This window comes from Sceloporus occidentalis, unplaced genomic scaffold (assembly GCF_023333645.1).
Source record: "Sceloporus occidentalis isolate IW3139 unplaced genomic scaffold, rSceOcc1.0.p SCAF_376, whole genome shotgun sequence".
NCBI lineage: Eukaryota > Metazoa > Chordata > Lepidosauria > Squamata > Phrynosomatidae > Sceloporus > Sceloporus occidentalis.
Window position 1 is genome coordinate 425001 of NW_028317356.1, and position 15186 is coordinate 440186.

Below are 15186 nucleotides of genomic sequence, written 5' to 3' on the forward strand. Positions count from 1 at the left end.
AACGGAGGATCCGGGAAGATGGGGGAGAGAGCAGGAACTCGGTGAGTACGAGGAGAGCGTTTCTAACCGGACTTTCTGGGTTACCGGGGGTGTACGGAGTGTTATTGGTGTGTATCGCACCTGGGGGGTATAGGGTGTTATTAGTGTGTATTGCACAGGGGGGGGGTACGGAGTGTTATTAGTGTGTATCACACTGGGGGGGTACGGAGTGTTATTAGTGTGTATCACACTGGGGGGGTACGGAGTGTTATTAGTGTGTATCGCACTGGGGGGGTACGGAGTGTTATTGGTGTGTATTACACGGGGGGGGTACGGAGTGTTATCGGTGTGTATTACACTGGGGGGTACGGAGTGTTATCGGTGTGTATCACACTGGGGGGTACGGAGTGTTATTGGTGTGTATCACACTGGGGGGTACGGAGTGTTATCGGTGTGTATCACACTGGGGGGTACGGAGTGTTATTGGTGTGTATCACACTGGGGGGTACGGAGTGTTATTGGTGTGTATCACACTGGGGGGTACGGAGTGTTATCGGTGTGTATTACACTGGGGGGTACGGAGTGTTATCGGTGTGTATCACACTAGGGGGTACGGAGTGTTATCGGTGTGTATCGCACTGGGGGGTACGGAGTGTTATCGGTGTGTATCGCACTGGGGGGTACGGAGTGTTATCGGTGTGTATCGCACTGGGGGGTACGGAGTGTTATCGGTGTGTATCGCACTGGGGGGGTACGGAGTGTTATCGGTGTGTATCGCACTGGGGGGTACGGAGTGTTATCGGTGTGTATTACACTGGGGTGTACGGAGTGTTATTAGTGTGTATCACACTGGGGGGTACGGAGTGTTATCGGTGTGTATCGCACTGGGGGGTACGGAGTGTTATCGGTGTGTATTACACTGGGGGGTACGGAGTGTTATTGGTGTGTATCACACTGGGGGGTACGGAGTGTTATTGGTGTGTATTACACTGGGGGGTACGGAGTGTTATCGGTGTGTATCGCACTGGGGGGGTACGGAGTGTTATCGGTGTGTATCGCACTGGGGGGTACGGAGTGTTATCGGTGTGTATCGCACTGGGGGGTACGGAGTGTTATCGGTGTGTATCACACTGGGGGGTACGGAGTGTTATCGGTGTGTATCACACTGGGGGGTACGGAGTGTTATTGGTGTGTATTACACTGGGGGGTACGGAGTGTTATCGGTGTGTATCGCACTGGGGGGTACGGAGTGTTATCGGTGTGTATCGCACTGGGGGGTACGGAGTGTTATTGGTGTGTATCGCACTGGGGGGTACGGAGTGTTATTGGTGTGTATCGCACTGGGGGGTACGGAGTGTTATTGGTGTGTATTACACTGGGGGGTACGGAGTGTTATCGGTGTGTATTACACTGGGGGGGGGGTACGGAGTGTTATCGGTGTGTATCGCACTGGGGGGTACGGAGTGTTATCGGTGTGTATTACACTGGGGGGTACGGAGTGTTATTGGTGTGTATCACACTGGGGGGTACGGAGTGTTATCGGTGTGTATCGCACTGGGGGGGTACGGAGTGTTATCGGTGTGTATCGCACTGGGGGGTACGGAGTGTTATTGGTGTGTATTACACTGGGGGGTACGGAGTGTTATCGGTGTGTATCGCACTGGGGGGTACGGAGTGTTATCGGTGTGTATCGCACTGGGGGGGTACGGAGTGTTATCGGTGTGTATCACACTGGGGGGTACGGAGTGTTATCGGTGTGTATCACACTGGGGGGTACGGAGTGTTATCGGTGTGTATCGCACTGGGGGGTACGGAGTGTTATCGGTGTGTATTACACTGGGGGGTACGGAGTGTTATTGGTGTGTATCACACTGGGGGGTACGGAGTGTTATTGGTGTGTATTACACTGGGGGGTACGGAGTGTTATCGGTGTGTATCGCACTGGGGGGGTACGGAGTGTTATCGGTGTGTATCGCACTGGGGGGTACGGAGTGTTATCGGTGTGTATCGCACTGGGGGGTACGGAGTGTTATCGGTGTGTATCACACTGGGGGGTACGGAGTGTTATCGGTGTGTATCACACTGGGGGGTACGGAGTGTTATTGGTGTGTATTACACTGGGGGGTACGGAGTGTTATCGGTGTGTATTACACTGGGGGGTACGGAGTGTTATCGGTGTGTATTACACTGGGGGGGGGGTACGGAGTGTTATCGGTGTGTATCGCACTGGGGGGTACGGAGTGTTATCGGTGTGTATTACACTGGGGGGTACGGAGTGTTATTGGTGTGTATCACACTAGGGGGTACGGAGTGTTATCGGTGTGTATCGCACCGGGGGGGTACGGAGTGTTATCGGTGTGTATCGCACCGGGGGGGTACGGAGTGTTATCGGTGTGTATCACACTGGGGGGTACGGAGTGTTATCGGTGTGTATCACACTGGGGGGTACGGAGTGTTATTAGTGTGTATCGCACTGGGGGGTACGGAGTGTTATCGGTGTGTATCACACTGGGGGGTACGGAGTGTTATCGGTGTGTATCGCACCGGGGGGGTACGGAGTGTTATCGGTGTGTATCACACTGGGGGGTACGGAGTGTTATCGGTGTGTATCACACTGGGGGGTACGGAGTGTTATCGGTGTGTATCACACTGGGGGGTACGGAGTGTTATCGGTGTGTATCACACTGGGGGGTACGGAGTGTTATCGGTGTGTATCACACTAGGGGGTACGGAGTGTTATCGGTGTGTATCGCACCGGGGGGGTACGGAGTGTGTTATTAGGGTGTATCATACCATGGGGGTTACGGAGTGTTAGTGTGTATCGCACCGGGGGGTCGCATGCTGTTCCTCTTGGTGTGTGTTGGGCTGTTAATGTGTTGTTTGTGTGTTACATAAGGTGTGAGATCATTTGTGTTCCTTGTGTAGCAGTCTGTATTGTGTGTATTGTATATATATTTCGGGGCAGTGTGTGGCTGTGCGATACGGTGTGTGTGTAAAGTGTGTGTAGTTGTGTCCCGTTGTACGGCGCTGTGGCGTATGGTGGTGCTATATGTATAGTATTGTGCATGTCAGATGTCGCTGGGCTAATAATTTAACAAACTTTCCACATCCTTCTAGGTTCTGCGTGTTGGAGCTCTGAGTGTTTACACGGCACAGGGCTACGTGCATAACTGAGGGTGGTAGATAAGTGGAACAGTCTCCCAGCAGAAGTGGTAGAGGGTAATACAGTGAGGGTATGAACCACGCATGGGATAGACATACAGCTCCTGAATGTAAGATTACGGTCCGAGTCTTTATAGCAGGAGAAACGAGGGGCCGGATGGGGGCCGATCTGCAGGTTCTGGTAAACGGGTAGCTTGCTGTTGGAGTGTCCCACGCCTTTATCTACACGCTACATACATGACTCTATCAGGGAGTGCCTGCGTGTGCTCAGCAAATACGCATCCTTGGGCTGTGCGGCTGCCGCACTCGCTTGGTTTGTTTGTGTAGGAGTGCGTGTTGCGCGGCGGGGTGTTGCGCGGCGGGGGCGGGGCGTTGCTGTACATGCGGTTTACACGTCTTGGTACTCGTTCCGCCTGCGGTTTGGTCTCGAGTTGCATCGCGTTATGGTTTCTCACTGATTTGCGTAAACCTTTCCCGTTTCTCCTTCCTGTAAGTTCACCGGGGGCCGTTGGGGGCGCGCGGGGGCCACTGTCATGGACGCACCCTAACATAGTCCCTTTTGGCCCTGTATTGTACGGGAAGCGGGATGGTCCAGGTGACGGCGGCGCGGGGGGGTGGTGGTGGTGATGTCACCCGGTTAACCGCCTGCGGATTTCTGGAATGGAATGTCGGGTCAAAGGTCAAGAACATCTTCCCAGTAATATTCTTCTCTTTGTAAAGACTCAGACGTTGAGTGGGTGGTGGATAAGTGGAACAGCTTCCCAGCTGAAGAGGTAGAGGCTAAGCATGCATGGGACAGGCGTACGGCTCCTGAATGTAAAACGAGATCGACGTTTGATGAAGGTCTTTACAGCGGGAGAAGCGGCCCAAACGAGACCGGCGGCTGGACTTGGCCCCTTTTATAACGGTTTGCATGTCCGCGTGTGCGCTCCTATGTGTCTTATGACATCACGCGTGGCTTCTGTAAACACACATGATCGCCGCACTTTGTCATTGGCAGTTTATTTAAAGGGACGCTCCAGGGCCCCCTACGCTCTGTAACACGCACATTCATACATATATACTCACTCACATATTCATACATATACACACTCACGCTCGCACATTCATACACACTCACTCATACTCGCACGCACATTGATACATACACACACTAGCATACTCTTACACTCGCACATTTATACATGCACACTCACTCTCATACTCGCGCTCGCACATTCATTCATACATACACACACTACTCCCACGCTCACTCGCATGTTCATACATATACACACTCACTCGCATACTCTCGCTCGTGCATTCATACATACACTCACATATTCTTACGCTTGCTTGCTCGCCCGCCCATTCATACACACATACTCACATACACTCACATACTGTCACACTCTCTCTCACACACTTCCTCTTATTGAAGAGTTACGGTTTAACTCTTTAACTCCACTATTATTACGGAGGGCTGGCGCTAGGAAGTGTAGGACGGCGCTCTCAGATGGCCCTGTATAATGTGTGAAGCGTGATTTGACTATTCACTGTACGGGGCCGGCCACGCTCCCCGGGGATGGCCCTCTATAATGGATAGTAAACGGGAGCCACGTGTACCTGTTGTGGTGTTCGGGGCGTCTCTCCCAGTGACAGCGCCGTTAAATGACAACGTGTGACCTTCAGCTCCACCGAGACCGCAGAGTGGAATGTGCTGGCAGATCGGCCCCATCCGGCCCCCGTCCATTCTGCTGTCAACACCTCGATCAGTCGCCGGTCTCGTCTTGGATTCAGGAGCCGTACGCCTATCCCATGCATGTTTACATTCACTCGCTGTATTACCCTCTACCACTTCTGCTGGGAGGCGGTCCCACTTATCCACCACCCTCTCAGTAAAACTTGTAGAAGTTATGTGCCAGCAGCAAACCCCCCTTATTCTCGCCTCCATGCGTTCAATTGTGGGTAGGTGCGCATGCACGTGTGTCTGTGTATCGAACGTGGCTGATAATACCCGCTTCCCCAGTATGTCACGTATGTAAACGCCTGAGTGTCTCGTCGGTCACGCCGCTGCCAGACCCGGAAACCAGCGTTATTCCTCCCCACAGGAAAATATTACCAATCAACCCAATGCTTTCAAATGCATCCGGAGCAAAAAACTGCGGGGCCTGGGAGCCTCGTGACTTCGCTTCACGTGACTTCTTTCTTCAGACTGCTATATTCCGCCCCCGCCCGGCGTATACCATTTAAAAGCCCCCGTCCGGGGGAACCCATCACACCGTGCGCCCCCTACTACATACCCCAACACAGCCGGAGGAAAAACACGTGGATACCACCGGTTACTGCCAGAAATAGGACTCCAGCAATATGAATGTTGTGGATAAGTGGAACAGCCTCCCAGCAGGAGTGGTAGAGGGTAATAGAGTGAGGGGAGTGGGGGCTCCTGTGGGCCGGGGTTACGTGCTGCCCGGCAGGGAGATAAATATTGGTTTAGTGAAGGTGCCTCTAGGGCTATTTAAATGCATGTTTATGTACATACGTGTGCGCCGCACGTGCCGCCTTTCCCTGGAATTTGAATAGTTCTCCGGGAAAGTATTTGAATATCGGGGAGGGGGAGTCGCTTGTTCCCCACTCACACTCACTGATTTACATGCGTAGGTAAAGGCTCATGGCACGCACACGCGTGTGCTGCTACACACGCTATTATTTGCACCTGGCGTGACCGCTATCCACCGCTTTGCTCTCTGTATGTGGGGTTGTGTCCCGGCTGAGGGTCATGGGTGTCGTGGGGCAGTTTAATGTGTTCGGGGTGTGTAAGAAAATCCTCCATTGCTGCTTTATTTTGGTCCTCCGTGTCGTTCTTACCACTGATTGGCTGCTTGAAGCCGCCGGTCATGAAAGCGCTTGGGGGGGGGGGGGGGGGGGTCTGAACAGATCCGAGCCCCAGCGCTGGGGGTAAATGTATTACTGAATACTGGGGGGGGGGGTGCATCATAAAAACAAAGGGCCCACGCATTAGTGTCCTATGAGGGGGTCCCTTTAGAGAGACCCCCTGTCTGGCCCCCCCCTTCTCAGTATGGCTCCTATGCAGGCGGCCCCCTGCGCCCCCGCACTTTGCCGTTTGTCAGCTGGGTGTCACTTCTTCTCAGGAAGGAAGCTGCGCTCGTCAGACGCGGTCCGGAAACACCAGATTATGAGCCCCAGGCTTGCATGTAATTGCGTGTGCAGAAGCGACACGCTAATGACAGGTGATCGCCATGCCAGTCAGGTGCCTTTTTTTTTCCCCGCTGTGCACGCGTCAGCCGAGGCTCCGTCTCCCGGGATCTGTGACAAAAAAATAACCGATAACAAAATAATAAATGCTGTCTTTTTTTTCTCTTTCTCTGCAGCGTATTCAAGAAGTCGAGCCCCAACTGCAAGGTGAGTCCCGCCGGAGATTGCCCCCGCAGCCAGGAAAGGGTTAACACGTTAGCGGCGTGTGCCTGTCGCTTGGGCTCTTCCCCCCCTCCTCCTCCTGCAATGGAAGCATTGGCCCTTATCTCAGGGGGCCAGGGACCGGCTCCCGAGGGCGAGGGGAGGGACGGAGAGAGATAGATAAACAGGAGTGAAGGCGAGGAGGCTGCGGAGGAAGCGGCGGGGTAGAGACATGGATCGGGACGATGGGCGGCCGGGGAGCTCCGACCCCTTGGATTTGGAGCGCATCTGCTGCGATGTGCCCCGCGGGGTCACGGTGTACAGAAAGCAGCTGCCCAACGCGGTAACTCGCTGGGGTACAAAGGGCGGGGGCATCGCTGGGGGGGGCACGGCAGCTAGATTTGCCCTGTTACACGGTGGTTTGGGGCAGTTCTTTTCCTTTAGCCGCACGTGATCATGTGACGTACGCTCTTCTTGCAGCTCACCGTGTACCTGGGAAAGCGAGACTTCGTGGATCACCTGGATCGAGTGGAGCCTGTGGGTGAGAACACGTTCCTGTCGTATATATACGTCACGCTGGACCGCCCAGCTAGAGCCAAACCTAAAGCTGCCGTTCCACTTGCTTTAAAGTGAAAATAGCGCCCCCCCCCCCCCCCCTGCGTAGTTATTCCGGGAATGTTTAATTGTCATATTACTGGGCATCGGGTGCCGATTGGCTGCCGCCAACTGCCGAGGGGAGAATAAAAAGGCTGGTCTGCTAAGGTGTGTCTGCTCTGCATGCGAGAGGGAACGCGGCCTTCCCGGCTTATAGAAGCTCCCGGGTCTCTATCGGTTTAGGCCCATGTCTGCTTTGCGTGATTTATACGAGCCGAGCCCTGCAAGTGGCAGCCTGCTGAGGCGTTAAGCATGTGAACATTACCGAGCCGTGTCCTTAGCGGTCCCCGAGCACAGAGGTCTCTTGAGTCTCTCACTTAGGAACGTGCAGAGCGCCCGGTCCAGGTCTCCTAACCTTTCCTCTCCCCCTCCAGATGGAGTTGTGTTAGTAGACACCGACTATCTTAAAGACCGCAAAGGTAAGAACTCCCGTTGCCCCCTTTATGGTCTCCCCTCCCCGTCTTCTCTCGCTTCCTTCTCGCCAATGTTTTTATTCCCCCCCGGTCACCTTCTCACGCGTTCCCTTCTCCTTTCTCTCCCTCAGTGTACGTCACGTTGACCTGCGCTTTCCGATATGGCCGGGAGGATCTCGACGTCCTGGGCCTCTCTTTCCGGAAAGATCTCTTCATCGCCACGTTCCAGGCGTTCCCTCCTCTCCCCGAGGAGAAGAAGCCCCTCACCCGCCTGCAGGAGCGTCTGATCAAGAAGCTGGGGGAGCAAGCGCACCCGTTCAACTTCACCGTGAGTCTCCATACCTCCCTCCCCCGCCAGCGCTGGGCGACGGGGTCCCTCTGCCTGTTCCAGAGATGTCATAATGTTCAGAACGCTCTCTCTCTCTCTCTCTCTCTCTCTCTCATCACCCGTGTCTGCTCTACACATATGTACATCGGTCTGAAATGCTACTATGGGGGGGGGCTATTTAAGTACGACGCATATCGGGGTGCATTGCCTACAAGGAACTCTTAACCATCAGACACGAGGGAACCTGGCACTAGAACGCACACAGGAAGTGTACTCAAGTATGCTTCCTGCTTCACCACAAGCACTCAGGGGAGGATTGGAAAAAATATTTGCCGATAGAAAATACACCCGCTGGTTAGCATACAGTAAGATGTCCCAGGGGGCCGCCAAGCGCAGCCCCGGAAATGTATTGTTAATAAAGGGGCGGGTCTTGGTGGTGTTTGTTCCTGACGTGTCCCTTTGTTTTAACCAGATTCCGCAGAACTTGCCGTGTTCCGTGACGCTGCAGCCTGGCCCGGAGGACACTGGGAAAGTGAGTGAAAGCCCCCGGTGTCCCCCCGAGCAACGACACGAGAGGCTCACGCCGTATATTAACGGCGAAACTGCCCCCCCGGGCATACAAGGGGGTTCTGCCTCAGGACGGAGGTTTATCTGTGAATCCCAGCACTCTGTGTATTTAATAACGCACATTTATTTATGGCGCTGCACCCGGCGACACACCAGCTTATGCTTATACCAAAGAAAGGGCCCCGTCCTCTAAACGCCTCTCGGCTCGTAACTTTTTTTTTTATTGCTGTTTCGGTTGCTAAGCGCGAGATAACGGGCAGATAGCGCGCAGGATATGTCGTCCTCCTATACACTTCCTCTATTTATTTATTCTTTCTTCCTGCAGGCCTGCGGTGTCGATTATGAAATCCGCGCCTTCTGTGCCAAGACCACGGAGGAAAAAATGCACAAAAGGTGAACATTTCAAAACTTTTTTTTTTAGAATTTGTCAAATGCGGGGTTAAAAAAAAAAAAAACAAAGCAAAAAAAAAACCCAACAACCCTGTTTATCACAGAGAAAAAGAATGTGAGAAGCGTCGGTTCTTTGCGGCCCCTTTAGTTTTGCTCTGTCGTAGTATCTGATTGGTGCTCCCAGGCCTCCAGCCACGCCTCCTGTCCGCAATAACTCGCGCATGCGCAGCAAAAGGGCAGCGTCATTACCGGGCGGTTACCGGCTGGAGATGAATTGAATCCGCCCATCGCTGCCCCTTTAAGCCTTCAATGGCCAGGCAGAAAAACGTGTTTTTTTTAAATGTTTTTAGTAAACTTGCGCGACCGAGGTGCCCAATCCTGCTTTGGCTTCCGTTGTGTATGATTTTCAGGCTTTGGCTGTCGAGCTGAAGCTTCACGCAGCCTCCATCTGTCGCGTGGCTGGCAAGCAACCTCCCAGAATGCATTGCTTGGGACCCCGCCAACCAGAACAAGGCTCCTCGGGCTTGTTTTTAGTAAATGGAGATCTAACCCCCGGCGCCGTATATATAACGAGCAGCGTATATAATATTTATTAGATGCCTGCGTCGGTTATATTAACTTCCTGTTTCGGGAGCTGCGTGATTATTCCTTCACTATATTTAAAAAGAACACTGCAGCGTCTGAGGCGGCCTCCTGAGCAACGAACGCATAATAAAGAGGCGCAGAAGTACATGAAAATGCATTAAAACATACAGCGCCTCCGGGAGAAGCTGCAGCAGCGGAATGCTTCCTCTGTTTCTCTTGTTAGATCCCACAGGGTGCTGTCCGCGCAGGTCTCGGAGTGCTTTCAAATGAATATTTCTTTGGCAGCAGGGTGGCAGCTTCCGGCGGAGGGTCTGAATTTGGCTCGTTAATTACGCCCGGTTCGTGCCGGACAGACCCCAAAGCTCCGGGGCGATGGGCCCGACGGGGGGGGGGGGGGATAAACACTGTTTCTTTTAAGACAATTTTTGGCTCTAGAGGCCGGGCCCAGCGCATCGTGAGGGGGGCGATATGAATCGACGCGCGAAGAGGAAGTGGTGGTTGAAGGGCTTCCTGGCCTTTCGTCATCAAATCCTTCCTGGCTTGCCGGGGTCAGTGACTTGTGCAACGGCCCCTGCAAGCCCGACACTTCTTCCATAGCTGGCTCACCGTCCCTGCCTTGCGAAAGAATGTTTAAATTACACAACAAATGACAAAATGTCCCTTTTTTAGGCGTTTAGGCGTTTGTTTTTTTGTTTTTGTTTTTTCCCCTTCCTACCCGCCCAGGTAGATCTATAGTCCCGCGACACCTGTGTCGCTTTATTGGGTAACTTAATAGGTTGTTCTGTCTATATCGCTCAGGCGAAGATATTGCTTTTTTTTTTTTACGAGGCTTTGCACGGTTGCCGTGGAGACCTTATTACAGAACAGATTGGGATAAACACGGCTCCGGGCTCCTGCTGCCCTCTAGTGGACACGGAAGGAATCGCGATGGGTTCCGTTTAAAGAATCTAACGTAGGAGTTACCGATCGGATTATAAATTGTAGGCGTGAGTGAGGGTCCTCCAAGGATTTGAACATTTGTGACTCCGGAAGGGCCAGATACACTGATAATTATTTTTTTTTTTTTCCTGTAAATAGGGAAACGGAAATTATGATATTGTTTACAGTTGAAACTCTTTTTTTTGGGCCGATACAGAGAGGTGTCGAGTCAGATCAGATTGCCTTTACCCGGTTACTCCTATAAATATGGGGCTTTGTTGCCATGGAAACATGCCTTTTGAGGACATCTCCGTATTAGAATTGACTTTTCCGGAAGTAGTCGACATGACGTCGTTATCTCAGACCTCCCAAATATAACGGTCCGTCCCCGTTGTCCGAACTCAATGAGCGGAGGAATGGGTGCCTCTAACCATATTGTGTCTGCTATGATGTCATGGGATGTCATGTATAAAGTAGAGGCATGCAGCTAGAGTAAAGCGATCAATGATTGCACATCACGTGTAACCGAGTTGGACGGATGAAAGAGCCGTCGCAAAAAATTTTTATTTTTTATTTCGTCCTTCGAAAAAAATCCTAATTTTTTCACACCTGCCTTGTGGCTATATCCTATAATTATATATAGAGAGATAGATATAGAGATATAGATAGATATAGAGATATAGAGATATAGATAGATATAGAGATATAGATAGAGAGAGATAGATATATATATATCTCTATCTATCTAAGCTCTTTGTATCCAGTGGCTTTGGACACACTTTACCCAACCTGTGTTAAGTATGAGAGGTAAAGCAATATTTTTTTTCATTTTTTTTTTTTCCAATAATTGGGAAAAATACTGAAATGAGTTTGGCTCATTCTGACGCTCCCGTCTCGCCGTCCTCCTTTAGGAACTCTGTCCGTCTGGTCATCAGGAAAGTGCAGTTTGCCCCCGAGAAGGCAGGACCCCAGCCTGTCGCCGAGACCACCCGACACTTTCTGATGTCCGACAGATCCCTGCACTTAGAAGCTTCGTTAGATAAGGAGGTGAGAGCCGCTGAGCCGCGGGCGACCCCGGGGGATAAAGACGCTGGTTAAAATATAATGGTTATTGTTATAACAATAGCCGTCTCCTTAGAAACGGGAAATTAAGATGTGTAATACGGTTGAAACTTCGGGGGAAAGTCGCCGTCACATACTAGAGCGATGTTACTGCTTTGTCTTGGTGAAGCCGCCCCTTTAAAGTGCGCGCCATGAATAGAACCCCCGGAAAACGCCATCAATGATTGACAGGTCATTCTCGCCTAATCCGTTTGCAGCTATATTATCACGGAGAAGCCATCAACGTCAACGTGCACGTGACAAACAACTCGAGCAAGACCGTCAAGAGGGTGAAAGTATCAGGTATGACCTCGTAACGCGTCCCGCCACCCATGGATGGGGAACAGAAGGTGGTCTTTCCTTTTAACGAGTCTGTTTTATGTCTCAGTCAGGCAATACGCCGACATCTGTCTGTTCAGCACCGCGCAGTACAAGTGTCCAGTCGCTCAGATTGAACAGGAGTGAGTATCCGGGTCTGCCCCGCCCCCACCCTGTCGGCCCGTTCTGCCCCGCCCCGCCCCCACCCTGTCGGCCCGTTCCGCCCCGCCCCCACCCTGTCGGCCCGTTCCGCCCCGCCCCCACCCTGTCGGCCGCCCAGCCTGTAGTGTCTGTACGCTCCTCGCTCACCTCCATCTCTCTCTTCCCAGCGATCTGGTTGCCCCGAGCTCCACGTTCTGCAAAGTTTACACGCTGACCCCGATGTTATTGAATAACCGGGAGAAGCGCGGCCTGGCCCTGGACGGGAAGCTGAAACACGAGGACACCAATCTGGCTTCGAGTACCATGTACGTGCCTCTGCTGCGCGGCGCGGCTTTATCGTGCGGCGCTAGAGACCCCCTGCGATTGTAGCACTTTTTATTTTGTGTGTTTGTTGCAGTGTAAAGGAGGGCTCCAGTAAAGAGGTGCTGGGCATACTGGTGTCGTACAGAGTCAAGGTGAAGCTCATCGTGTCAAGAGGAGGGTACGTACCTGCTAAACCCCTTACTACCCCAGATAACAAATGGACGCGCCGGCGGCTTCCGGCAGAGAGATAAGCAAGCAATGCAGCAGAGTGTTGGAGAGAGCAGGCAGGGTGCTGGGTTGTATGGTTGGTGGCATTAATAGCAGGAAGCGAGGCAGCTGCTTCTGTTACCTTCTAGATCTCACCTAGAGTATCTTGACGGTTCTCTAGAAGACGTTGGCGCACAGGAGCGATTTCAGAAGAGGGAGACTAAGACGGTGAATAGTGTGCAGGATAAGAATTATTAGGAGAGATCTCGGTGCGGCGTGGAGGAGAGAGAGAGAAGGGATGTGATAGAAACTTTAAATATAGGAGAGAAGTTTTATTTTAAATATGGAGACATGTTGGAAGAGGCCATGATATAAAACGTATAGAGGGTCAGTCTTTAATGGAATGTTTAGGAAGTTTTACTAAGGGTGGTAGATAAGTAGATGAGCCTCCCAGTAGAAGCGGTAGAGGCTAATACAGTAAATGTACATAGGATAGGCATACGGCCGTGGCTGTCCTGAATAGCAGCTGATGTATTTTATGGTCCAATTTGAGTTAATTTCCCTTGGTTTGGTATTTGTCCAAATTGTGGGTTTTGTTTTTTATAGTAAAAAAACAAATTTTGGAAGTTTTTTTTTTCCCCTTTCAAATTCTTCCTTTTAATAAATGTAGCTAACGGGTGCCTTACTGCTCTCTCTCTCTCTCTCTCTCTCTCTCTCTCTCTCAGGGACGTGGCTGTGGAGCTGCCCTTTGTCCTGATGCATCCGAAGCCACCAGAGACCGTGTCGCGACCCGTGTCCGGTGAGTAGCGTGTTTGTTCCTCCCCGCCTGTCTCGCGGAAGCGCTCTCGCCCGGCTTTGTCTTTAATCGTCTTTTTCTCTCGTCACTTTCAGAATTCCCTCAGTCAGATGTTCCGGTCGACACAAACCTTATTGAGTTTGATACAAAGTAAGTTTCCGTCCGTAGCCAGCCGTTCATATTCATGGTTATTACATGCGTGTGGGTTATCATACATGTCAGTGCTAAGGTCCTGTAATGCTCTATGCGTTGTATACATTATATATGTAAGGCATATACTGGTACAGGAGAGGACCTAGGTGTTAAGGACTCTGGGGAAGTCAAGGGTTAAACCTTAATCAGCCCTTAGGTCTCAACTTAGATTCAGGAGCCATGTGTCTGCCATACTGGCTTAAATTCTCTCGCTGTATCAGCCTCTACCCCTTCTGCCGGGATGCTGTTCCACTTACCTACTGCCCAAGCAGACGGTAGGGAATGCATGATTAACCTGGCAGAGTTGCTCCGGACAGAGATGGGGGAGGGGGATTAGTAGGTGGGTTGCAATAATCCAGGTGGGGTTTCACATTGTAGTGGATTTAGGTGAAGGTGGCTGGGTTTAGTGACCGCATTCGAGGGGTTAACATTAGAGCAGAGGCCGCTTATAACACCAGCGCGGCAAACTGGCTCTCCGGGAGGTTGCGGAATCGTCAAACTGTGATAGGAATGTGCATTTTTTGTGTTTTTAGTGAAAATTATCCACCTTAAAGTTTTTTTTGTTTTTTTTCCTGGCAGTTTTGCTCAGGATGATGACATTGTGTTTGAAGACTTTGCTCGCCTGCGACTCAAAGGGTTAAAGGACGACAAGGACGACGACGAGGCCTACTGCTAGCCTCACCGGAGGCTCCACTCACTGCCACAGTCGGAATCCTCCACCCTCTTCCGCAAGCAGCGCCCCCCCCACACACCGAGACCCTCCGTACACACGATGCGTGGCGGGCAGACATAGGGCAGTGTATGTATACATATCCCCAACCCGTTAGACTTTGCGTAACGGTATAGGCAGGACTTCCCTTGCAGCACCGAGACGCTGTGTAGCTACATACATTGTGTCTCTAGTGTCTAACGCGGTGTATCTGACGGCCGTGTGTGTATCCTGGCAGTCTGCGTGTACACATGCGTTGGTTTGTGTACACGCTTCTGAAAGAGAGCCATAGGGCCACGGTGTGCCAGATAGCTGTAAAGGGATGTGTATACCCCCCCTTCACATGCTGCAGGGGGGGGGGTTATATACATGGCCCCTGGATGTATACACAGGGAAGTATGTATCGCGTTTGGCACACACACACACACACACGCGAACAAACCGCAGCGCCCCAGTGCTTAACATTACCGTGTGTATGTTGAACATGCATGTGTAGGATATGTTTAATATACACAGGTTCAGGGCGGACGTTGCCCCGTCTGCGATGGCCGTTTGCGCGTTTTTTTCTTTCTTTAATTTTGTATCCTCTCTGCGGTCTGGTACACAAAATACACTGTATATTTGCACTGCCCCCCCATCCCGACCCCCCCCCCCCCCAACGTGTTGAGCCACAGCTGTGAAATAGACAGAATCGCCTCCCCATCCCTGTTCCGAGCCAGACCGTCGGCCAGAGGGACTGCGTACAATGCCACGGGCCAGTTAGGAAGAACCCTTATACATTCAAGCAAGTGACTGGAGGTTTGTTGTATTTTTTTTTTTTTTTTAATGGGGTGAGATGTGACTCTCCGTCCTGCTGAAAAAAATTAAATCTGAGGGCCCCGGGGGGGGGGGGGCAAGGTGGGTGCAAGGTGGGTGCAAGGTGGGTGCGCCGAGAGTCCCAGAGCTTCAATGATCTCTCATTCTGGCCAAAGTCCAGCGGCGACGGGCCTGGATCCGCCGCCCCGCC

General features: G+C 51.9%; 1 protein-coding gene across 2 annotated transcripts; it reads left to right on the forward strand.

The window, feature by feature from the left end:
* The first annotated feature begins 18 nt into the window (after nucleotides 1-18).
* Nucleotides 19-14147, forward strand: LOC149273439 (beta-arrestin-2-like). 2 transcript variants are annotated; one of them, XM_089506319.1, is made up of 15 exons: nucleotides 19-41; nucleotides 6513-6543; nucleotides 7018-7078; nucleotides 7566-7610; nucleotides 7736-7932; nucleotides 8405-8464; nucleotides 8825-8892; nucleotides 11304-11439; nucleotides 11712-11796; nucleotides 11882-11954; nucleotides 12141-12278; nucleotides 12371-12454; nucleotides 13209-13282; nucleotides 13375-13429; nucleotides 14051-14147. In XM_089506319.1, the coding sequence occupies exons 1-15, from the start codon at nucleotides 19-21 to the stop codon at nucleotides 14145-14147; spliced, it is 1227 nt and encodes a 408-aa protein (XP_089362445.1). The 2 variants fall into 2 exon arrangements, with proteins under 2 accessions (XP_089362445.1, XP_089362446.1); XM_089506320.1 differs by lacking the exon at nucleotides 7566-7610.
* Nucleotides 14148-15186: the final 1039 nt, after the last annotated feature.